The sequence below is a fragment of the Dendrobates tinctorius genome, unplaced genomic scaffold (genome assembly GCF_039654945.1).
Source record: "Dendrobates tinctorius isolate UK_male_01 unplaced genomic scaffold, ASM3965494v1 ptg000003l, whole genome shotgun sequence".
NCBI classification, from domain to species: domain Eukaryota; kingdom Metazoa; phylum Chordata; class Amphibia; order Anura; family Dendrobatidae; genus Dendrobates; species Dendrobates tinctorius.
Genome location: NW_027361671.1, coordinates 81912136 through 81938542, shown reverse-complemented (window position 1 = coordinate 81938542; position 26407 = coordinate 81912136). Strand labels below are relative to the sequence as shown.

Sequence of the window (26407 nt, the reverse complement as noted above, 5' to 3'; positions counted from 1 at the left end):
CAGTTGAAAATTGACCCTCCAGTTGTTTTTCATTAGTATCACTTATTTTTCCAACCTTTTGGTAATCGTGTTCTAACTTTTTTTTTCAGATGTGCTGCTGCTATCTTTTTTCTAAATAAATACATTTTTAAAAATAAAACAGGAAAAAAATTCTAACCTTAAACTTCAGTTTTTTGTTCTGTGTTGTAAGTAAAATATAGCTATCAGAGAAAAAAAATAGGGTTGTACTAAAATATACATATTTTATGAATTAAGTGGTCATTTCACTTAAAGCGAACTTGTCATCAGGTCTGGCCAATATAAGATACGACCACAGCCTTTCAGGGCTTATCTACAGCATTCTATAATGTTGTAGATAAGCCCCTGATCTGATCTGAAAGATAAGAAAAATAAGTTTTATTATACTCACCTGCAGGGTGATCCGGTCCGATGGGTGTCGCTGGTCCAGATCCGGCACCTCCCATCTTATGATTGCCGTTTTTCTGCTTGTTTCATGGCTCTCCGGCATCACACTCCTGCGCAGGCGTGCTTATCTGCCCTGTTGAGGGCAGACCAAAGTACTGCAGTGCGCAGGCGCCGGGAAAGGTTAGAGAGGCCCAGCGCTTGCGCACTGCAGTACTTTGCTCTGCCCTCAACAAGGCAGAGACATACGCCTGCACAGGAGCGCGATCTCGGGAGCCTGTGAGGCAAGCAGGAGGGCGGCATCGCAAGAAGATGGGAGGCGCCGGACCAGGACCCGCGACACCCATCGTACCGGACCGCCCCCCCCAGGTGAGTATAATAAAACTTATTTTTCTTATCTTGCTGGTTGGATCGGGGGCTTATATGCAGCATTATAGAATGCTGTAGATAAGCCCTGAAAGGAATTGACCGCATCTTATATTTGGTGACAGGTTCCCTTTAAACCTTTAAAACTACAGCACTGTAACAGTGCCATGTGCTCCTCTCTTAGCCCCTTTAAGCGTTTTCTCCTGGGCTTAGTATCATACAATAAGACATTGTTAGCTCCTGGACAGAATAATCAATTTCAATCATGTTATCACTAAAGTTTGGCAAAGTTAGATGAAAACATGTCATGCCCTACTCACTACAAGACAGATTAATTTAGAGCTTAAAGTCAATTACAGCCATTTAACAATTTATCACCAAAATATCACTGCACACTAGGACATAATTGTAACAAAAAAAGAAAAAGAAACTGAACAATTCAATGTGAAAAATTGCTTGACATCTGAAAACATAATGCATGTAATATCTGATTATGTAAGTTATTACAGGCTGATAAAAGTGCTAGAAATTGCTGATAATGGAGTGGGACAACCACTGTGCATTTGGTTTATAAAATGGACTAAGTCCAAATATCTGGTCCAAAATGCAAAAAACGCACCAGGAAAACCATATCTACGTGCATAACACAATCCCACTGATGACAGTAGTAGAGCATGGAGTAAGTGGTAACTAAGGGTCTTATAGCCCCATTCCACCACCATATTTTGGCAATTTCAATATAAAAAATATGAAAAATCTTAAAAAGAATGTATCAACAGAAAATATTCTTTAAATCAAGTTCTTATGTTAACTGTACTTTTAAAGATGTTTCGCACTTTTTTTTCATTTCACAATCTGTACTCAAAGTAAAAAAAAAAAAAATACAGAAATCTAGCAATTTTCACGTTGGCCACCAAGGCTATTTTAGACCCATACTTGCTATTCAGGAACAGTTTTCAGAAGTCTCATTATCATCAGAGGCAGGATTACAATGAAAGGTATCACTTGAATAAACAGCTAATAACAATAAATGATGTAGATGCAGATTGTAAAATAAAAACTAAAAAAAAAACACTACCACTCGGAATCAGGTTTTTAATGTATTTTCTAAATAGTAGGTTATTTTCTGATGAGTCTTCTTTAAGATATTAAAGTACAGGGTGGGCCATTTATATGGATACACTTAAATAAAATGGGAATGGTTGGTGATCCAGATCGGTGCGCTGAATTTGCAGAATGGGCAAAACAAAAATTGGAACAGGACCCTCAGTTTACACAGAACATTATGTTCAGTGATGAGGCAAACATTTTTGGGTGGGCCATTTATATGGATACACCTAAATAAAATGGGAATGATGACAGTTTTCTTGCGTAGGGTGTCTTGCATTGAAATCTGCTGCAATGACCTGGGTACTGCGTTCACCAGACATCAACACAATTTCTATCCGCTCCTCACGTGTTAACCTCTGCGACATGTCAATGGCTGTAAACAAAGAGAAACTTGAAAATAACTCATGAGAGAATAGTTATGTTAAAACCAAGCACACATTTTCTTGTGAAATTCTCAATAAGTTTGATGTGTCACATGACCCTCTTCCAATTGAAAAAAATAAAGTTGGATCCAAAAAGGCCAACTTCAAAATGGCCGCCATGGTCACCACCCATCTTGAAAAGTTTCCCCCTCCCATATACTAATGTGTCACAAACAGGAAGTTGATATCACCAACCATTCCTATTTTATTCAGGTGTATCCATATAAATGGCCCACCATGTAGATTGTCAGTGAAAACAGAAAAAGTTGTGCACATATTCTTAGTACAATTAAAGATGAAGTAAAGTTAGCACATGTACGAGTCTCACACTTCACCTTGTACAAACCACGGAATGACGCCTTGTGGTCCTTCCCCATTTTGAATTATTTTGTGTTATTCCTTGTGATATCATTGCCAATTGGGTGTACTATAGAGCACAGCTTGTCACAACTAAGCAACTAAACCATCAAAATCAAAGTCTAACAGGCCCTATTGGCAGTAATCTTCCGATGCAATTTACATCCAGTCAATGATTTTAAGAGAATTATGACATGATAGCTTCTCCTTGGGGACGGGCATAAAACTGGCAAATAAGGTTGAAAATGAACAAGTCTGAAGATCCATATACAAAGCATCAATAAAAATTACACAACACATTTAATGAATCACTACCGGGTCGAGAAAGATTTTGGGGTTCTTTCCTATAATATTCTTGCTGATAGTACTGAATGGGGCAGACTCGCATTGAGAGTTACATGATACTGACTCATATTCAAAAGACCATGGTGTGCTAAGAAGAAAGTTATTTTTAAAAACAATGATGGACTGAATATGTAATTTTGGGCAATAATTCAAAAAAGATGAATTAATTAATACAGAATGCTATAGCTGATCTCTAACTGCAAACTAATATTTAGTCCATTCAAAATATTTTTCCAGTTACTGATCGGTAGAGTTTGTGATTCAAATTGATATAAAGTCTTATCCTGTCTTTGTTCGGATCCATTCTCCAGCTGTCCTGCCTCTGTGTTCCTTCCCTGCCCTTACTCAGCTCCTTTTCTTATCTCTGCCTTACTGCTGTTTTCTCTTTGGCATTATTTCTCCAGTCCTTCCATCCTCCCCAAGTTGCCAAAAGAAAACCTTAATGAATAAAAATACAATTATTAAAGTCATAAGAGACTCTTTCAAGCGACAGGCACCACATCATTTTGCCGATCACAGCAGATCCTACATCTGGCAACAAATTAATGAATGGCCATGTCATACTACAACAGCTCGAGAACAGGAGGGGCTCTCATAGATTGACTGCATTCTTGCTTTTAGAGCAGGGGTTCAAAAAGTCTCAAAAAAGCCGAGGCATCGGGACAGTGTTCTTTGTTAAAATAAGGGGTTTTCCAGGCTTGGGGCATAAGTCTGCAGTACCTCTATGTGACTGCAAAGCTGTGAATCCTGGCATCGTGCACAGTGAGCTGTGTCAGCATTCTCAGCTGCCGACTCCAGAAGTCGGCAGGACCATAACCACAAGAAGAATATTAGTGTACATGCAGACCCATGCTGATTATATGTGACATAAGGAGTGTCAAGTTCTCTATATTATTTACAAAAGGATCAATGCCCATATGTTAAAGGGATTGTCAAGACCTGGGACTCAAATCTGCAGTCACTCTGATTGCTGAGTTGTGAATCGTAACAGCACGCACAGTGCACATTGTCAAGACTCTCCGATGCCGACTCCGGAAGTGGGCGGACATGTGAATGCAAGTGTAGGGGGGTCGACAAGGCAGAGGGTAACTGCGTGCTGCATCTACTGTTCCCAGGGGGGAAGCCTGAGTGAGGCAGACCTTCCCCTGTTGCCTGGGGGAAGCTCTAGAGAGGAGGGGCTTCCTCCTGTCGGAGGGGGGCGGAAGAGGAGAAAGAAAAAGCACATGAAGGAAGGAAGTTTGGCGCCAAGGCTGAGCAGCACTCAGTCAGGTGAGCGGTGTGCTCCGCTCCTCATCCCGACACAGAGTAACGGCACTGCGACAGGTCAGGCTGCAGACGATCAGAAGGGCAGGGAACGCTGTGCAGAGGGAAGCAGTGTGCACAGCAGTAATCTAGAGAGAGAGAGCCGTGCAGAGCAGAGCCGTGAACACAGTGCAGAGCCGAGCCGGATGTTGCAGCAGCCATAGAGTAGTGCTCCAGCCGGGAGCACCAGCACCAAGCAGATCAGAGCCGGATGTTGCAGCAGCCATAGAGTAGTGCTCCAGCCGGGAGCACCAGCACCAAGCAGATCAGCATTGCCTGCTGCCAAGAGCAGGGACCAGGGAGAGCGGGGCGTATTCCCCTGTAAATAAACCTGTAAACCCTTGCTCTGCCTCCCATCCGTCACTGCATCCTTCGCTCCTGCAATTCCTACACAAGGATGCGATTTGAAAACTTTCAACCACATTCAAACTAGATGTGTCTAGTCTCGCTCAATTTGCTTGTATTGAGTGGTACCACATGCCGAATGTTTGCAAATTGCATACTAGAGTCATGCAACAGCCCGCTACCAGCACCGGAGAATCCTGACTGCATATTGGACGCACTGTGAGGATTCCCAAGTGTGTAGTCACATAGAGCAGTTTAATTATTTAAAAATCAAATAATGTGATTTTCTGTTTTTAATTTTTAAATTCTGGCTCTGACAGTTGAAGTGTATCAACCAAATACTTATTTTCCCCACTATATTATGCCATCATATAAACACAAGGTTAAAAAAAACACTAAAAAAAATTTACAACTGTTGTACAAATATGGAAAGTAAGGTCTTATTCATGTATCAAAACCACATTTCTATCACAACAAATCATAGGTTGCCTGAGAAAATAGAGGGAATGATGTGTCTGTGTAGGGGGGGCGTCTCCGCTTGGGATACCTACACGCCCATTGACTGTATAGTGGCCGTGGCCAGGTACTGCATATCTGCCCCCTATTCAAATCAACAGCGGATAGTCGCACCCGCACCAATCAGACATTGATGCTCCATCCCCTATCCTAAGGATAGGCCATCAATGTTAAGGTACTGTCACACTTAGCGATGTACCAGCGATCCCGACCAGCGATATGACGCGGTCAGGATCACTGGTACATCGCTAAGTGGTCGCTAGTGAGCTGCCACACAGGCAGATCTCACCAGAAACATCGCTGGGGACGGGGGTCGCTACTTACCTGTCACACCAGGCGATCCTGCGTCCTCCCGCCCGGCTCCACGCTCGTCGCTCGTCTCTCCACAGGAAGCGCCGCAGGAAGCTGACGACGAGAAGCGGTCCTGAACGTTCTCGCGCGATCAGCGATAACCAGCGGGGGAGCCGGTCGTAGGTAAGTATCAGACACAGTGATGTCGCTAGCAATATCGCTATAACGTCACAAGTTATAGCGATATTGCTAGCAATATCGCTTAGTGTGACAGTACCTTTACAGTCCTGGACAACCCCTTTAACATTTCCATCCGCAATTGGAGCAGACTGTGGGATACTAACAACGAAATGATTGTCACAGCCATCCACTTTTCCAGTAGTAATATTATCTGTAGTCTTGGGGAGAACAGTATATTTAATTCATAACGGCTAATGATGTCTGCTTAATGATACTATAATAATTATTTCTGCAAACTAAGAAGAGGAAAAGAAGAAAACATCTTTAAAGACTAACAGTTCAGTCACGCATAAGAGCATTACTGTGTGGCGCTAATTAGCAGCATGATTTACCATTTACTATCACTGCCAGTTTGGTTCTTGAAATATTTTACCTAGGTTCTGAAACTCAGTGTGCGTCTGTCCGCTATTAGCGGCGGTCCTGGCTCTACACCACGATAGCGGACGCTACTTTCACTATATCTGGAGCATGCTGAAGAATAATAAGAGATAATTAAAGTCTTTATTAAAGGGGTTTTCCACTTTTTTTTTTATTTTGGGCTCCACTTGCATGCTCAGTTAAAAAGTAATAAAGTCAGCATTACTGACCCCGCAATCACTGAGCTCAGGGGTCTCATGTCATTTACCTTGGGATCACTGCTAAACAGAGGTGAGCAAATTGTTTCATAATTCATTACTGATCTCCCGAAAATGTTGGGTTCTGGTGAATGCGAAATGTTTAGGATTCAATTTGCAAACTACAGTAATATTATTATTATTGTTCTTATTATTAAAAGCTTCACACACTACTGTAAGAGCAAATCAATAAGTGTGTTTTCAGATGCATAAGGCTATGTTCACACGTGACTTTTTTTCTGCAGGTTTTCTGGTGAATTAGCGCTGGCTTCACTCTCCTCTCCTTTGGACAAATCGAGACATCCAGAGGAAGGTAGAGATGCGGCTACTCTCTCACTTCAGATTCTCACTTCTCTTTCAGATGTCAATTCGTCTGTAGAAAAGGAGAGTGAAGCCAGTGCTGATTGGCCACAGGGATCATATGACGTTATGTCACGCAACCCCCGGGAGAACCAGTGCCGACACCACTGGAATGGCAATGGCACCTGAGGTGAGTATAGGTAATATTATTTTATTGGGTGAAACATAGGGCATAGTAGACAACCCCTTTAAGAATGCTCTCTGGAAGATTGTTTATTCGTAACCCATTGTCTCTGAACATGTATGACCAGACTAAACAACTATAATGGGTAATAAGGACTAAAATGTGTCCAGTATGCCTTTATCACAATTATAATTATTAATTAAATAATCATTCAACCAGTATCATACTTTAGTCTAGTATGCATTTTAGACACAGTCAAATCACTACTGTCCCGTGCATATTGTAGCACTTATCTGACAGGGAAGAATACGATAAGCCTCATTCATTTCTTACACCGCTCTGGGAAAATTAAATCTGAGCACTGATCGATTACTGTGAGGTCATAAAGACAGTTTTAATAAAACACAGTTTTAATGAATGGGGCTCAATAACAGTTATCCTGTCCAAACCACACAAGGGAAGCCGTGGACTGTTTTTCATGGCTCACCCAGTTAATTCATCTACAAGTACAGTTATAGTAACACATCTATTACTATTTCTAGGAGAGTGACTACATAGTACATCACAACTGCTAGAATCAAATTATTCTCCTATAAAAGTATGGGACAGTCTAAAAACTATTTCATTACAAAATTGTGATGTTATTATTTTATGTACATTGTGAGGAAAATCTGCTGTAACATAATAACGTAGTTAACAAGGCCGAAAAAAGACATTAGTCCATCCGGTTCAGCCTATATTCCGTCAGAATGAATCCCCAGATCTACGTCCTTCTAAAGAACCTAATAACTGTAAGATACAATATTGCTACGCTCCAGGAAGACATCCAGGCCTCTCTTGAACCCCTCAACTGATTTCGCCATCACCACCTCCTCAGGCAGGGAATTCCAGATTCTCACTGCCCTAACAGTAAAGAATCATCTTCTATGTTGGTGGAAAAACCTTCTCTCCTCCAGACGCAGAGAATGCCCCCTTGTGACCATCACATTCCCTGTGAAAGGGAATCTTGCAGTAGGTTTTGCTATTAAATCTGAGAGCAGCATAATGTAGAGCAAGTGGACCTGTTTCCACCAGAAGAAAAAAAAAACACTTAAAAATAGCTTGTGGGGCTGAAAGAACGTCTCTTGCTGCAAAAAAAGATAAAGATTCTTTTATTGGACAACACGTTTCTATGATCTACTGGCGTTTTTTTCAAGTATAAAAAAATAACAGATACTAAGGATGTGTTACTTATTAGACTGTGTGTTGTAGATTCTATATAGTGTTTTATCAGCAGGAGATTATCACTACCTGACTAAAGGGTACTTCACACATAGCGAGATCATTGAAACGTCACAGGTTTTGTGACGCAACAGCGACCTCGCCAGCGATCTCGCAACGTGTGACACATAGCCGCGACCGCCCCCCGCTGGATATCGCTGATCGTGCTCAAATGTCCTAGGCAATTTTTTTGATCATTGGTGCTCCGCTGGCCAGCATGCATCGCTGTGTTTGACGCCATAACAATGACAAGCGACCTCGTTGGTGACTCAGAACTCACGCTATCAAGGTCTGAGTCGTCAGAATAGCTGCTGTGTGACAAGGTCCCAATGACCGCCGAGGTCGTTACAGGGATCGCCGTATCGTTGCTGCGTCGTTGAGTAGATCTGCCTGTTTGGCAGCTTACTAGCGACCATGTAGCGACGCACCAGCGATCCTTACAGGTCGTATCTTTGTCGGAATCACTGGAGCGTCACTATGTGTAATGGGACCCTAGGTGTAACAGGACCCTAAAGTCTCACGTGCATGACAGTCCAACTAATCTGTGTAGCCCTCACCAACACCACTGATTACCAGCTACCACAGTTAAAACTATGCTTGTAGTATATCTTTAAACATAACCCCATTTATGTTCAGTAACTGGCGATAACAAACAAATGGAGCATGTCTGAAGATATACTACTAGAATCCAGTAGAAAGCTTATACCCTCTGATAATAAAATGTCAAGGAATAAAAAGAAACCATTACGGATAAACAAGACAGTACAAAAACAAAGGGCATTCAAAATCTTGAAGGTCGAGAATATAGAAACTGCATTTCAGGAGTACAAAGAACTCAATAAGAAATGTAAAAAAAAAATCAAGCTAGCAAAGTTAGCTACAAAGAAACAAATTGACAGCAACATTAACCCCTTTCTAACGTTGAGCGTAATAATACGCCAATGTCAAACACCTTCTCACCGCCGGAGTCCACATCTTTTTCGGCAAATGTCAGCTATTTTGAACTGCTGACATGTGCCTCCAATAGCAGTGGGTAGAGTTGTGATCCACCCACGACTGTTAACCTGTTAAATGCCGCTGTCAAACTCTGACAGCAGCATTTTACAACCGCTTCTGGCAAGCGCGCTGGAAATCTGCCCATTGGTGACCCCCGTCACGTGATCGTGGGTCACCAATGGGTTTGCATGACAACCAGAGGTTTATGGTTGTCACTGCCGGATTGCTATGAGCACCGCCCAGTGGTAGGCAATCATAGCAAGTCAGCAATTCTGCTACATACAAGTGATCTGATCATCGCCTCTATGTAGCAGAGGCGATCTGGTCATGGCAGCTTCTAGTCTCCCATGGAGACTATTGAAGCCAGGGCTGTGGAGTCGGAGTCGGAGTCGTGGAGTCGGAGTCGGTGCTCATTTTGGTGGAGTCGGAGTCGGTATAAAATGGACCGACTCCGACTCCTAAAATATATAATAAATTGGGTACAGTAATTCAATGCAGGATGTGCTGAATATTTTTTCATAGGAGTTTGGGAAAGTTATGAAATGTCCTATAAATGGCTGTTATATTCCTGATCTAAGGCTACATTCACACACAGCGTTTTTCCTGTGTTTTTTGAGGATACGTTTTTCAGCTGCAAAAGCTGATCATCTTTTTAAAAAACTGCATCACCTGAAAGGTTTTTAAGCTCATAGATAATGTTTTCAATAGCAAAAGCAGATTAGAAATCTGCTCTATCTATCCATTTATCCATATCTGTCTATCCATATCGTATCTGTACCAAAAAGAATGAAAACCGGGTAGTACACCAATATATATTCTGTTCTATCTAAATATCTTGATTATTGGATCATAAAAATGATGAAATGTCTGAGGTTCACATTGTACTACAATAAATTTTTCACTTAAATATAAACAATATGTGTGGGAGTCGGAGTCGGAGTCGTGGAGTCGGAGTTGGAGTCGGTGTAAGGGAAATTGAGGAGTCGGAGTCGGAGTCGCAGGTTTGGCTTACCGACTCCACAGCCCTGATTGAAGCATGCCAAAAGTAAAAAATAAAGTTTCAAAAAATATAGAAAAATAAAAAAAATAAAAGTTCAAATCACCCCCCTTTCACCCCATTCAAAATAAAACAATAAAAAACAAATCAAACATACATATATTTGGTATTGCTGCGTTCAGAATCGCCCGGTCAATATAAAAAAAGAATTAACCTGATCGCTAAACAGCATAACGCGAAAAAAAGTTAAAACGCCAGAATCACGTCATGTTGTTTTGGTGTCGTTCAAAAGTACAACTCATCCCGCAAAAAACAAGCCCTCACATGGCCATATTGACCGAAAAATAAAAAGTTATGGTTCTGGGAAAGGGAGCAAAAAACGCATAAACAAAAATACCGGTCAAGAAGGGGTTAAAATCAATCCCCCCATATTTTATAAATACATCAATGTCAAGAGGAAAAAAAATGGATCGTACAGTCCCCTTAAAAGATGATAATAACAAGATAAATATAGAGGACAAAGAAAACACTGAGGTGCTTCTCATCTGTGTTCACCAATGAACTGACTGTTCCATGGAGCATTCAACAAGGTAAAAAGCAAAGTTCACTACCTGATATAATTAGTCTAACACAAGAAGAAATATGCCTGCTCCAGCCAGATGGCATTCATCCACAGATACTGAGGAAATTTAGCTCAGTAATGGACAGACTGTGGTATCTCATATTCTTAGACATTCTTGCAACAGGGATGTAGCCAGAGGCGTATCTAGGGGGGCTGCTGGGGCATGTGCCCCGGGCGCAGCCGCCAGGGGGCGCAGTCGGTCCACCTAATGCGGCGGTCCACAGTGTCTTCCCCAGCGACTGCATTCGGCCTCCCGGATTGGGAGGCAGCCATTCTCTTTGCCGGCTGTCAAGCTGACAGCCAGTACAGAGAAGCTGCAGTGCACCAGCTCCCAGTGATCAATTGTACTTGCTTCTTACAGACGTGAGTACAATTGAAGCTCTGACCACTGGGTCAGAACGACGCCAGCAATGTGATTAGATCATGTGATCACGCTGGTGATGTCACTCGCCCACCATGCAGAGGCGCACATTGGTGGTAAGTGCTCCAGTGGAGCTGAAGACAAAGAAGATTAAGTACATGTGGGGGATTTAGCATGGGGATGGGGAGATTTGGAGTGGGGATTTAATGTGTGAGGGGAGATTTGGAATAGGGATAGGGGGGATTTAATGTGTGAGGGTAGATTTGGAGTGGGGATAGGGGGGATTTAATGTGTGAGGGTAGATTTGGAGTGGGGATAGGGGGGATTTATTGTGCATACGGAGATTTGGAGGGAGATGGGGGGATTTAATTTGTGTGGTGAGATTTCGAGTGGGGATAGGGGGGATATAATGTGTGTGGGGAGATTTGGAGTGGGGATAGGGAGATTTAATGTGTGTGGGGAGATTTGGAGTGGGGATGGGGGGATTTAATGTGTGTGGGGAAATTTGGAGAGGGGCTGGGGGATATAATGTGTCGGGGGGAGATTTGGAGTGGGGATGGAGGATTTAATGTGTGGGGGGGTTTGAGGACACAAAATGAGGAGCAAAGGGGGAGATTCAGAGCATGTATGAGGAAACAGTACAGGGGAATAGGCACATATCTGAGGAAACAGTATGGGTGAATTGGGAGTATGTATGAGGAAACAGTATGAGGGGATGGGTGCAGACACAGTATGGTGAGTGGGGATGGGTGCAGACAGTAAGGGGAGCAAATGGGGGAATGTATGTGGACACAATATGGGGAGTGAGGGTGATGGGATGTGTGCAGACACAGTATAGGGAGTTAGGGGTATGTGTGAGTAGACAGTATAGAGAGTGAGGGGGTAAATATGAGACAGTATGGTGAACCGGGGGATGTGAGAGGAGACAGTATGAGGAGGGAGGAGACTAGTGTGAGGAACAGTATGAGGGGAGAAAAGTGAGTGGGCACAGATTAGAGACTGAGTAGTGGGGGAATAGCATGGGGGAAAAGGTAAGGGTACAGCCAGGCGGGGACAGGATATCAAGGAGGGTGAGTGTTAAAGGGTACAGTATAGAGACCGAGCCCTATAGGGAAGACACCGTGTGAGTGGACAGTGTGAAGAGGGTTGCCAGTATCGAAAGGAGAGGTCAGTGTGAAGACCATGTACTATAAGAGAGACAGCATGGGGTTATATCTTGTGCAGACAATATAGTGAGGGTCAATTATTTATTCAGGTGCTCAGCGTCGGGCAAATATTTTTAAGGGCATCATATGGAGATTTGCTGCAGGAGACCGGAGAAGATGGAAGTCTGTAGAGATAAGCTGTGGATGAGAAAACTCATCATGTGGTCCGGACAAGCTGAAGACAAGGAGAACGACTCCAGAGACGATGTCATCTATAACAGGGGTCCCCAACCGCCGGTCCGCGGCCCAGCACCGGGCCGCTGCAGTGCCCTTGCCGGTCCGCGGACACAAGGTGAGCCAGGGGCGGTCAGTGACATAGCGGGGGCTGGGGCGGCGCGCAGCAGCTCTTAGCGGCGGGCAGGGAGCGATCAAGCAGCTCCGCTGCCTGCAAGAGGGAATAGCAGGAGCGGAGCTGCAAGGACCCGTCCAGCTTCCTGCCCGCCACCCGCGCTTCCTGTCTCTGACTGACACAGAGAGGAGCGTGGCCGCTGCTGTGTCAGTGCGAGGAAGCGCGGGCGGCAGGCAGGTGAGAGGAGAGAGGTGGTGTCTGTGTGTATGTGTATGTCTGTCTGTGTGTGTGTGTATAATGTGTGTACATGTATGTCTGTGTGTGTGTTGGTCTGTGTTTGTGTAGCCTGGCCCTGGAGGAGATGGGGACATGAGGAGAAGGCCATGAGGGGAGTGATGGGGTGAAGGCAATGATGGGGAGAGGGGAGTGATGGGGTGAAGGCAGTGATGGGGAGAAGGGAGTGATGGGGTGAAGGCAATGATGGGGAGAAGGGAGTGATGGGGTGAAGGCAATGATGGGGAGAAGGGAGTGATGGGGTGAAGGCAATGATGGGGAGAGGGGAGTGATGGGGTGAAGGCAGTGATGGGGAGAAGGGAATGATGGGGTGAAGGCAATGATGGGGAGAAGGGAGTGATGGGGTGAAGGCAATGATGGGGAGAGGGGAGTGATGGGGTGAAGGCAATGATGGAGAGACGGCAGTGATGGGGTGAAGGCAATGATGGGGAGAAGGGAGTGATGGGGTGAAAGCAATGATGGGGTGAAGGCAATGATGGAGAGACGGCAGTGATGGAGTGAAGGCAATGATGGGGAGAAGGGAGTGATGGGGTGAAAGCAATGATGGGGAGAAGGGAGTGATGGGGTGAAGGCAATGATGGAGAGACGGCAGTGATGGGGTGAAGGCAATGATGGGGAGACGGCAGTGATGGGGTGAATGCAATGATGGGGAGATGGCAGTGATGGGGTGAAGGCAATGATGGAGAGACAGCAGTGATGGGGTGAAGGCAATGATGGGGAGACAGCAGTGATGGGGTGAAGGCAATGATGGAGAGATGGCAGTGATGGGGTGAAGGCAATGATGGAGAGATGGCAGTGATGGGGTGAAGGCAATGATGGGGAGAGGGGAATGATGGGGTGAAGGCAATGATGGGGAGACAGCAGTGATGGGGAGAAGGCAATGATGGGGAGAAGGGAGTGATGGGGTGAAGGCAATGATGGGGAGAAGGGGGTGATGGAGCACTTATTCAAAACCTATGGTGAGTTGAGTCACATTATAAATGTTATTTAATTATAAGTATGCACTGCTACACTACAACCGTGTCCATAGCCCCGCCCCCTTATGACCAAAGCCCCGCCCCTGCCACACCTCCATCCCCGCCCTGCCGGGCCATGGAAGAATGGTCTTGCTTGAAACCGGTCCCCGGTGCAAAAAAGGTTGGGGACCACTGATCTATAAGGTACCTGGATGTAAATGTTATTTGTGACACTGACTTATTCTCATGTTTTCATTTATGTTAGAAGCATTAAAGGGGTTGTCCAGGTCTGTGATGAGTCTGCAGTCATTCTATGTGACTGCAGACTTCTGAATTCTCACAGTGCTCACTGCACGCTGTTAGGATTCTCTCGTGCGGGTGATTTACATACATGCAGTCACGTGCTGACTAGACATGTGTGGCCTCTCTCAACGAAAATGGACAGAGTGAGGGCGGACATGTCTGCTCGGAATGTGCCCAGAAGTATACAAATCACATGATTATGATGACATGACCGTAGACTTTTGCAACTGGCAAGGGAGAATCTCAAAAGTGTGCAGTGCATTCGTTGTGAGAATTCAGAAGCTGCAATGTCAGGATTCAGCTCTGCAGGTTCCAGTAGTCATCACATGGACACTTCACTCATATGCGATTTTCATACTTATGGTCCTGTGACAACGACCTTCTCTTCCTGCTTCTCTCAGTTTTTCACTGAACATTGAGAGCATTAATAAGAGCAGCTCGTCGATACATGACTAAGTGTGCAAATCACATATGTACTTGGGGGGGAGTGGGGCAAACTGAATTCTTGCCCCTGGTGCCAGAAAACCTAGATACACCTCTGGGTGGAGCCACAGGACTGGAGGGAGGCTGATGTGGTACTGATATTTAAGAAAGGTAAGAACGTGGATCAGCAACTACCGTCCGGTAAGCCAGACATCAGTAGTGTGCAAAGTTTTTGAGGGCATCATAAGAGATGAACTGCAGAAATAAATTGCAAAGAGTAATATAATAACTGACAACCAGCACGAATTTATGAATGATAAGTCATGTCTAACTAACATGTTGGGTTTCTATGAGGAGGTAAGTGCAAATCTGGATGTAGGTAATGCGGCTGACGTGATTTATCTGGACTTCGCAAAGGCAAGTGACACTGTACCAAATAACAGTGTAACACCGGGGTCACACTTGCGAGTGCAATGCGAGAAACTTGAGCCAGTCTCTCACATCAATACCTGGCACTGCCACCGGCACTCGGGACTAGAATGTACGGCTGTATGTCTTTCTATGCAGTTGAACGCTCCAGTCTGAACCGCTGGCCGCAGCACCGGGTATTGATGCGAGAGACTCACGTGAATTTCTTGCATAGCACTCGCAAGTGTGACCCCGGCCTTATACTGAAGCTACAGAAGAACGGACTTGGGAAAACTAAATGCAGATGGGTAAGGAATTGGCTAAATGACAGGAAACAAAAAGTCATCATAAATGGTACGTTCTCCAAATGGGATATAGTCAGCATTGGGGACCGCAGAGACCTGTACTGGGAGCAGTGGGGACCATAGGGATCTGTGGTAGGACCAATTGTTTTTAATCTTTTTATTACAGACCTAGTGGATGAGATTGAGAGTAAAATGTCAGTCTGTACTGATGACACCAAACTATGTAGGATACTAAAATCTAACGTGGACACTACAATATTGCAAAATGATCTGGATAAGAGGACTGAATGGGCAAACACTAGGCAATTGAGGTTTAAGGTAGATAAATGTAAAGTACTGCACCTAGGACGGAGTAATCCTATTGCTGCATATACATTAAATGGGAGTGTACTCGGGACTACAGGACAGGAGAAGGACTTGGATATTCTGGTTACAAATAAGCTGAGCAGCAGCACTCAATGTCAGGAAGCAGCTGCAAACACAAGCAAGAGTTAGGGTTTATAAATCCCCCTTTATAAATCTCTTATGAGGCCACATCTAGAATATGGGATCCAATTTTGGGCTCCACATTTTAAAAAGGATATTCAGAAATTAGAGTCAGTTCAAATACGGGCAACTAGATTACAAGGGACGGAAGGCCTCTCATATGAGGAGAGGATGGAAGAGTTGGGCTTGTTTACCTTAGAAAAAAGGACACCTCAGGAGAGATCTCACTTACAGTATATGGATAAATATATGTGTGGTCAGTACAAAGGACTGGCTCATGACTTATTCCTTCCAAAGTGTTATCATCACTCTGGCTTCGCAGCATGTCAGTTCACTCACCCGCGCTGAAGTTGGTCCCTCTCTTCCTCATGCTCCCAGGGGCACTTCCAGTCGGGTCTCTGGCCATGTTCTAAGGGGACGCACGCTCCCGCCATCTTAAAGGGAACCTGTCACCTCCCCCCCAGGTGTTTTTAAGTAAAAGAGCCACCTTTTGCAGCACTAATGCTGCATTCTGTCAAGGTGGCTCTTTTACTTAGCGTCCCTTCCACCGCAGAAATAATCATTTTTAAAATTGGTCAGACATACCTGGTCTTTCCCCCTCTGACACAGACGCCTCACATCCATCAGTCTTGTCCTCCTTTTGAATTTTGAGCCACCTCCTCAGCGTTCATTTCAATTCCTTGGGCCTGTGCTGTAATATCTTTTCTTGGGCATGCGCAGTTAGCGCTGCCCGTGCCCTCACATCACATCATGGCCTTCCTATCACACCTGCGTGGACGCGCGGCCAGAGATCCCGCCCTGCAGTCACTTATGATTTATTCACACTGCGGAGCTGTGAATCTTGGGCATGCGCAGTATTTCTCTGCAGCTCTCATGCCCAAGATTACCAGCCCCGCATTGTGAATAAATCATAAGCGACCAATTTTAAAAACGATTATTTCTGCGGTGGAGGGGACGCTAAATAAAAGAGCCACCTTGACAGAATGCAGCATTAGTGCTGCACAAGGTGGCTCTTTTACTTAAAAATGCCTGGGGGGGGGGGTGACAGGTTCCCTTTAAAGGGCCAGAATGTGCACTTGCTATTTCCTTCCCAGCCAATGGTTTTGAGGCATTATGTATATATAGCTTCCTCTCCACTGGGGAGGTGCCTGAGCAACCTTCCTGTTTCAGTATATGTTGTGTAAGGCCGCATACCAGTGCAAGTCCTGCCTGTTGTACACTAAGTACAGATTATGCCCATAGTACTCCAAGTACAAATCCTGCCTGCTGTACTCTAAGTGCAGAACCCGCTTGCTGCACTCTGAAGCAAATCTTGCTTGCTGCACTCTGAAGCAAATTTTGCTTGCTGCACTCTGAAGCAAATCTTGCTAGCTGCACTCTAGCACAAACTCTGTCTCTGACACAAACTCTGTCTGCTGAACTCTGATATGAGCTTGGTCAGCAGCACTCTGATGCAAGCTCTGCCTGCTGCTCCATCCAGTCTGTCCTTCGGGTCCAGCTGCTGCGTGACCGTTGGTCTGCCCTGGAGTGGCACCTGGCATTCATCGGGAGCCATGTCTAACCTCACCATCAGAAGCTCTAGTGAATAGACAGGTGATCGCTTAGTCACGCACCTCCCAAGCTCTCCGCGGTCCGTGGCACAATGGTTCCACAAACCACGATCATGACACAAAGGTCATACTAAGGACCAAGGGACAATCATTGCGGGTGGAAGAAAGGTGATTTCAGCAGCTAAATAGGAAAGGGTTCTTTGCAGTTAGAGCAGTCAGACTGTTGAATGCCGTATCACAACAGGTAGTAATGGCAGACACAATAAGAGCTTTTATTTAAAAAAGGGTTGCACGATTTCCTCCGCACACATAACATTGGGGATTATAGATAATTTAGTGACATAAATGTGTAATTGATGGAAAAAGGTTGAACCTGATGGACCTGAGTCTTTTTATCAGCTTGTGTAACTATAAAAGCTACACCAAGCAGTTCAGTAAGCGATACATTGTTGGAATCAGTGATACATTGTTGGAATTTCTTGTCATATATTTTGCTACACTAACACCACATAGCAAAAACCTGCTGACATATTCAATTTCTCTATAAAGTTCACCCCATTTCCTTATGTAATCGAGCCGAGGGATCCATTCTGACAGTCACTTAGGCATGGTATAGCCATTACAGTTACAGGATGAGAAATGTGAACATTCCAAGATGTGAAGTCGGCACTTCACCATGTCTAGCTCAAACACAAATGTTCAAACCCAAGGTAAAACCATGGACTCAGATTCTCAAAACTACTACATAAAAATTATTGTACTAGTTGTAATTCTTTAATTCAATAGATTAGAGCGATATGTGTCATTTCTCATTAATTTATGGACAGACAGCTGCTTTTCACAAAATTAGAATATCATCAAAAAGTTCATTTATTTTAGTTCTTCACTACAAAAAGTGACACTCATATATTACATAGAGTCATTACACACAGAGTGATCTATTTCAAGTGTTTATTTCTGTTAATGTTAATGATTATGGCTCACAGCCAATGAAAACCTAAAAAATCATTATGTCAGTAAATTAGAATACTTTATAACACCAGCCTAAAAAATTATTTTAAAATCCAAAATGTTGGCCTACTGAAATGTATGTTCAGTAAATGCACTCAATACTTGGTCTGCGCTCCTTCTTCATCTACAGTATTAGTGCATCACTGCAGCGTGGCGAGGAGGTGATCAGCCTGTGGCACGGCTGAGGTGTTATGGAAGCCCAGGTTGCTTTAATAGCAGCCTTCAGCTCGTCTGCATTGTTGGGTCTGGTGTCTCTCATCTTCCTCTTGACAATACCCCATAGATTCTCTATGGGGTTAAGGTCAGGCGAGTTTGCTGGCCAATCAAGCACAGTGACACTGTTGTTTTTAAGCCAAGCATTGGTGTTTTTCGCAGTGTGGACAGGTGCCAAGTCCTGCTGGAGAATGAAATTTCTATCTCCAAAAAGCTTGTCAGCAGAGTGAAGCATGAAGTGCTCTAAAATTTCCTGGTAGATGGCTGCGCTGACTTTGGTCTTGATAAAACACAGTGGACCTACACCAGCAGATGACATGACTCCCCAAACCATCACTGATTGTGGAAACTTCACACTAGACCTCAAGCAGCTTGGATTGTGTGTCTCGCCACTTTTCCTCCAGAGACTGAGACCTTGATTTCCAAATGAAATACAAAATTTACTTTCATCTGAAAACAACACCTTGGACAACTGAGCCACAGTCCAGTTCTTTTTCTCCTTGGCCCAGGTTAGACGCTCCTGGAGTTGTCTGTTGGTCACGAGACTTGACACAAGGAATGCGACACTTGTACCCCATGTCCTGGATACGTCTATATGTGGTGGCTCTTGAAGCAATGATTCCAGCAGCAGTCCACTCCTTGTGAATCTCCACCAAATTTTTGATTGGCCTTTTCTTAACAATCCTTTCAAGGCTGCAATTATCCCAGTTGCTTGTGCCCCTTTTTCTACCACACTTTTTCCTTCCACTCAACTTTCCATTAATATGCTTGGATGCAGCACTGTGTGAACAGCCAGCTTCTTTAGCAATGACTTTTTGTGGCTTACCCTCCTTGTGGAGTCTGTCAATGACTGCCTTCTGGACATCTGTCAAGTCAGCAGTCTTCCCCATGATTGTGGAGCCTACAGAAACAGACTAAGGGACCTTTTTAAACGCTTAGGAAGCCTTTGCAGGTGTTTTTTTGTTAATTATTCTAATTTACTGAGATAATGACTTTTGGGTTTTCATTGGCTGTAAGCCATAATCATCAATATTAACAGAAATAAATACTTGAAATAGATCACTCTGTTTGTAATGACTCTATATAATATATGAGTTTCACTTTTTGTATTGAAGAACTGAAATAAATGATACACATTATATATATAAAGATCTAGAGACTTTTGCATAGTTTAGGGCACTAAGAAGTAAGTTAAATGTAAGGTGCCATAAAAATTCTAATCGTTTTTTTTAATCGAATTAAAATTGTGCCTCTGCACCAAACTTGATTTATTAGGTATTTATCCATCTGCCAACTACTGTCTGTTCTGGCTACAAAGTCATTTATAAACTGCAACTCGGTGACTGCAATCCTTCATGAACCCTTCAGTTTATGTTCTATGATTGCGACCAAACAGACAAATCATGAAAAGGTCTGATAGCTGTAAAATAACAAGTGCATCTTAGCCCGTACATTACTATCTTTAAGACTAGCAATTTCCTCAACATTTCTTTTCACTTTGTGAGCAGCAGATCTGCGGATCCATCTCATACAGATATGTAATACGATGTCCACAGCTGCTATGGGGTCAGATATCTACAATTTATTACTGAAACATTTTTATTTACTCTAAGATTGATATAGGAATCCTGGAGAACAAATAATGCCATTCTTTAATGCATGCCATAGTCCGCAGGTACAGTATTACTTCATCGGGAGAGGATGGCGCCTCATAGAGGTAGCATTGTGTACCACATGCCGGATCCTTAGTGGAAGTCACTCCTATTACTGAATATGTTGTTAGTCATGGACATTTGATGAGGTGCAATCACACGTCTAAGGCCGGTTTCACACTTGCGTTTTTTTTTTGCGCTGTAGCGCAAAAAAAGCATGCTTTTTTTTCCCTATACTTTAACATGGGTGCGCATACAAATGCGTTTGTACGCGTTTGTATGCGCATGCGTTTTTTTCCCTATACTTTAACATGGGTGCGCATACACATGCGTTTGTACGCGTTTGTATGCGCATGCGTTTTTTTCCCTATACTTTAACATGGGTGCGCATACAAATGCGTTTGTACGCGTTTGTATGCGCATGCGTTTTTTTCCCTATACTTTAACATGGGTGCGCATACACATGCGTTTGTGTGCGTTTGTATGCGCATGCGTTTTTTTGTAGTGTGCGCTCGGGGGCACAATATGCATCCTGTTGCATTTTTTGTGCGTCCGACTTGCCCCCAAAAAACGCATGCGCACGCAATGCGTTTTTTTTTTACAGCAAAACACCCATTATAGTCTATGGGTGCGCATACGTGCACATAGTAATGCGCAAAAAACGAACCAAAACCCGCAAAAAAACGCACACAAACGCATGATGCGTTTTTTTCATGCGTTTGTGTGCGCAAAAAACGCGCAGCAAAAAAACACAAGTGTGAAAGTAGCCTTATAATGTGGAGTGTATGTGATATTATTGGTGACATGAACAAAATGTAAACTTATTGTGAATGCACTATCTGTGTGGATATACTGTAACTGCAAATTTGCCTGTTTACAGCATGGACTTAACCATGTCATAAACTAAGTAGAAGAGTGGAGCAGACACTACATGGGAAGCAGCTGCCCAGAGAAAGGGGGCAGGGGTAGAGGGGAGTGGGCTACAGCAGAAGGCCAAGTCCTTCTAAGGTCACACGGTAACGTGGAACTTGCCCTCTTACCTTTAGGTCAAGGTCACACTCGCAATTGTGACCCCAGCCTTAAGGAGGAACTCTGCTTCTTCCTCATATTTATTTTTGGGCTTGGACTGTGGCTCTTACAACAGACTTATAGAAATATTTTGCCAGTTACTTATGGTTTATGGTATATTTTGTCTGTAACTTTTAAATCCTTTTTTAGGGCCACCGTTTTTGACTTATGAGGGAGCGCTGCTAGCTCGTGTTTTATAGGGGTACTTTGTGTATCGTTGTTGGTTTATGAGGGACCTTTAACTGTCACTTTTAATGCAAACTTACTAGAAATTTTGCAGCTTAAGCTAGGGCCAGACGGCCATAGATTGCCATCTGAGAGAATCAGGCTAATTATGCCAACGACCCTGATCCAATTGACAGTGGACAGCAGAATCGGAGCACACTGTGAGAAGAAGATGGAAAACAAATTTCTACTTCTTCTCCATTCTGTGAGTCCGGGGATATCAGACTGCACTCAGATGCCGTCCGAGGGCAGTCCGATGTTTTCCACGCACCCATAGTCTTTTGTATGTATTTCAAAGTGAAACTGCAGCATGCAACAGATCCTGTCAGTGAAAAAAAATGTGCATCAGCGCTGCCCCATTATATAACATTGGTCCGAGTGCTACCCGATAATACATGACCTTGAAAGCCTCAAAAAGCGGCAAAACAAAAACAATGCCATTGTAGATTTACTATAGAACGCCGGCAGATTATCTCTGTATATGCGTAACACTGAATTAATATTATTGCCATCTAAATCCAAGACAACAATTAGCAATCAATCAACCAAAATTTGTAAACCTAATAGATTTGGATCTTTCAATGATTTTTATTATCACGGACATCATTATTATTATTAACTGTTCATTATAATTAATAACAAAACAATTAACTCTGTTTGGTGGAAATCTGATTGCAATATGTAGAAAGAAGAAGCTCCATACCTTATTGATGAGTGACTAATTGTAGGCACAGTGACACGATGCCCACCAAACACAGACTGATAGGATATGATACAAGCATGTCACTATGTGGCGTACATGCTGACATTTTTACTGCTTTTTATCCCTGTGCCTTCTGCATGCACCCACATCAAAAAAGCAATACCAATCTTCTCTTATCATTGCTTTTTTGCTGTGTTTTTTATGCATTTTTTGGTGCAGATTGGAAGCACTGTTTTATTTTCCTGCACAAAAAACTGCGGAAAAACACAGTATTTATGCTATGTGTGAACACAGTCTTATGCTTGAAGTGGAACAGCTCTGTAAGGCTACGTCCCCACAATGAGCTCTTGATGTTGCCAATTTTCTGCACCTATTAAGTAAAATAGGTTACCTGCATTTTTTCAAAAATGTGCAAAGTAAAAAACTCACCAAAAGCTCATGGTGTGAACGTAGCCTAAGTCCATGGTCACATCAATTACACTATTACCGGTATATTTTCTGCCAAGACTACAATGTTCTTTTTTTATGGCCCAGCAGTACTGTAGTATTGGGGCTCCAGACCGTAAACCACGACATTCCCTTCTATGTGTGCACACCACTGTGTACACAAGAACCATCCAGCTCAATCCCCTCAGCGAGCTGACAGCACGGTGCTAATGAGATCTAGCGAACGGCAGCGGATTGGCCCTTTGTAAGCCGGGGCAATAGTAGTGCAATGCTAATAATTGGTTTACTTCCAACAAAATTGTGCGCCTCAGTGTCACTGAAAGTTGAAAATAGCAGGATTTAAGAAAGACAGGACACAAAGGACCTGTGTTCACAGGAACGATACAAGTGGTCAGTAGATGATGGCAGAAAAACATAAAATATTGTCAATATTTACAACATACACTAAAGCTACGGAACACTGCACCCCTTGGATCATATCTGACCAGGACTAGATGTGGCGCTCGTATGTCCATCTTATGATTCCTCCCGGTACTACAGAGTCCCCACAACTCCAGACTATGAAGCCATACGCACTCCATGTGCTGCCATATTGTTCCCATGAGGCAGCATATCAGGAGTAGCCTGTCCTAGGACCCTCTAGGGACACTATATCTGTAATACCACAGCCAGTGGCACATACTAAGTCTTATTTCCATTCCAGAAGAAAAAAAACATATATGGGCCTGTAGGCCTCTGAGGGTGCCAAACTACTGCCTTATACAACAGGGAGTTTGGCTATAAATCAACCCGTTTTATTTATTATGCTTTGCTTACATTGTGCCATTAATTACACACATTATCATCGCTGACCCCATTGGGGCTCACCATCTACATTCCCTATCACTTTGGGGTGTGTGAGGAGGAAGCCCACAAACTTAAGGCAGATATTGTCCTTGGTGGGATCTGAACCCAGGACCCCAACAATGCAAAGCAACATGATCCACCGTGCTATCTGTATGTCTTTGGAAGGTGAAAGGAAACCCATGCAAAAATTGGACAAACATACATGCTCCTTTCAAATATTGTCCTTGGTGGGATATGAAACCAGGACCACTGCAATGCAAAGCAACAGTGCTAACCACTGAGCCACTGTGCTGCCAATACATTAAAATCGAATAATTTGGCCCTCATGTGAGTTCTTCATTTAGGAAAATTAGGCCGGGGTCACACTTGTGAGAAACTCGCACGAGTCTCGCTTCTCAATACCCGGCACTCGGACCAGAGCATTCAGCTGCACAGAAATACATGCGGTCGCACACCCTGATCCCGAGTGCCGGGTATTGAGACACGAGACTCGTGCGAGTTTCTCGCAAGTGTGACTCCGGCATTAGACTGAGCCTCAGTGGTGACGGCACCAGGTCACATTCTTCATACTGTACATAGCCTCTGTATACTGTTGTGCTCTATGTCAGCCAGGTATACATAATTACTACAACCTTTTATTGAGTTTCCATTATGTGTTGCTACTTTTCGTAACTGTTATGACAACATCAAAATGTGTAGGCAAACAATTCTCTGTTAGTAAACAGGCTGCATGCTGTCAGTAAGGGGATTTCAGTCTCCAATGACCCTACAAGACAAGCCATGACGTTGATCAATTGAAATTGTCATTGAAGTGCTGCCCTGAGTGATGGAAGGAACAATGAATCAAGACTTTCTTTCCCTTGACTCAGCCGGTCTTGGCATACAGACTCTTTGTGGTGTGACCTCAGGCATCACTTGTTCTTGTCACTGCTATACTAACTAAATACTCTGCTTTTACCATTACTCCTTATGCTGGAAAATTCCTTCTTCATACATTTTTAACTATAGCTTGGCCTACAAAATGCCGTTAGAGACGGTGATGCATATTTGTAAGTTGATGCCTGGATTATTTTACAGAGACATTTTCTGCATTTTTCCACCAAAATGTAAGAGCCTGGGGAGCAAGGCAAGAATTTAGGAATATGGATTATGTAATTCGCTTCGGAACATGATGGGTCCTCATCCTACATGATAAACTCCAGTAAGTCACATACAATCATGTGGGAGCCCATGCACCTTTCTAGAGAAGTACATATCTGACATTTGTGATGGGCAGAAAACTGTTTTAACGTTTCTGAAGGTCCCAAAAACAGTAGGATTGATCATTGCGATTGAGGCTGACAGCTGTGTCCAGAGCTAAATGTGCCTTACAATAAATGAATGAATCCCCTAATAATCTTTTAGACATGTTGAGTACATTTTCATTGGTTTTACTACTCCTGTTCCTTCTATATTATAATGTTTTAGGTTCTGTTCCATTATTTCCACTTATGGAGCCTCAGGTGCAGTTACACTAGATCACAATGATTGATGTGTATTGGGTTGGACATAAACTCTTGAACTAGTCCTGACTCCATTGCTCTAAGCCCAGATCATGTGTAGTGAGGTCAGGAAGCCCCTGCACATACAGAATAATCTGAGTTGGGGTCTCCGGCTCTATGTAACCCCCTCCATGCCCCTATCCTATAATGTGACACTAGGGGCCAGGTACTTGCCTTTGATGTACACATCGTCATCAGCCCTCATGAACCACTCATATTTATCCAGGTACTTGTCATGCATGTGCTTGATCATCATGAAGGACTTCTTCTGAGGAGGGTAGGAGTCGTCCACCCCTGGCAGGGAGATGACTGGCACAGGTTCGGGCAGCTGGATCTCCTCTGAGCCCTGGCTGGAGAAGAACTCCACTTTCCCTGGGATATAAGGTGCCCAGGTCCTGTAGGCTGCTACTGCCCTGGTATCCAGGTACTTCTTGGCTGTCATAACCCCGACATAGAGGAAGTGTCTCTGGCTCTCCTCTGGGGGACCCCAGTCCCCACTTCCATTGTGGTTAACCCTGTGTCTGCTGCTGCTACTGTTGGTGTCCTCCTTCTTTGGGTCTTCTGCAGGTCTGGAGGCTGCAGTGTTGGGTGGCACTCCATCCTTCCCGTGGCCAGGGTCATCCCTGCTGGGGCTCCCCAGGCCCCCATGCTGCCCCGTCTGGAGCCGCTCTCTACTATAGAAGGAGCAGACATTGGACCTTCTCTTCTTTTCGCTCATCTCTGCTACTTTGGGGGCGATGAGCCAGGAGGCAGCAGTAAATCCCAGGATTAGTCCCACTACCACACTCATCCAGGGTCTCCGGGACCTCACAGCCATTCTTCCGCGCAGCCCGTGAGTAACTCTCTCGTAATCCCCGGCGAGCGGCTGCTCCTGGGACTCGGCGCAGGCTTCCCTGGCTGCGGAGCTGGAGTCAAAGTTGCCGGGCAGGAGAGCAGGAGCAGCCTGCGGAGCAGCAGTGGTGTCTGGGCTGCCAGCTTGTCACTGCTGCTCGCACCTCCTCCCAGCCCCACGCTGCAGCTGCCCGTCCTCCTCCTCCTCCTCCCGCTCCACCTTCTCCCTCTGCTCCCAGCCAGCAGCCTCCACACCCCGGCTGCTGATCAGTCCCTGTGCCCACCCTGACCTGCCAGCTCGCCTTGTCAGCCTTCAAGGAGTGCTCCCTGACCAGCAGCCTTGCCCCCCGTCATCCTCGGCGTGGTATCTCCATAGGAACACTGCTGCTGGCACAGCCTGGATGAAGATGCTGCAGCTTGATGCTGCTGTCATGTGGGAGGGGAGCAGCCCATGTGCTTACTGGAGGGTGCCACCCCAATACCCACTGTACTGGGAAACCTACCACATGGCATATGCCCCCACAAAGCGGCACCCAGAGCTGGGTCGGCTGCATCTGCCTGGTTAGTACCTTAGGGACAGCCTCCCTACCAGGACATCCCATAGGTGCTGGGATGCTGTAA

At 44.4% G+C, this 26407-nt stretch overlaps 1 protein-coding gene across 1 annotated transcript in view; it reads right to left on the bottom strand.

Moving 5' to 3' along the window:
- The window catches only part of CHSY3 (chondroitin sulfate synthase 3), a 498666-nt gene extending 472477 nt beyond the window's left edge, over window positions 1-26189 (bottom strand). Inside the window, exon 1 of the mRNA XM_073557747.1 lies at window positions 25130-26189. Within this exon, the coding sequence (XP_073413848.1) occupies window positions 25130-25772 (643 nt within the window). The 5' untranslated portion in view covers window positions 25773-26189. The remainder of the gene's footprint in view (window positions 1-25129) is intronic.
- Between the last annotated feature and the right edge of the window lie 218 nt (window positions 26190-26407).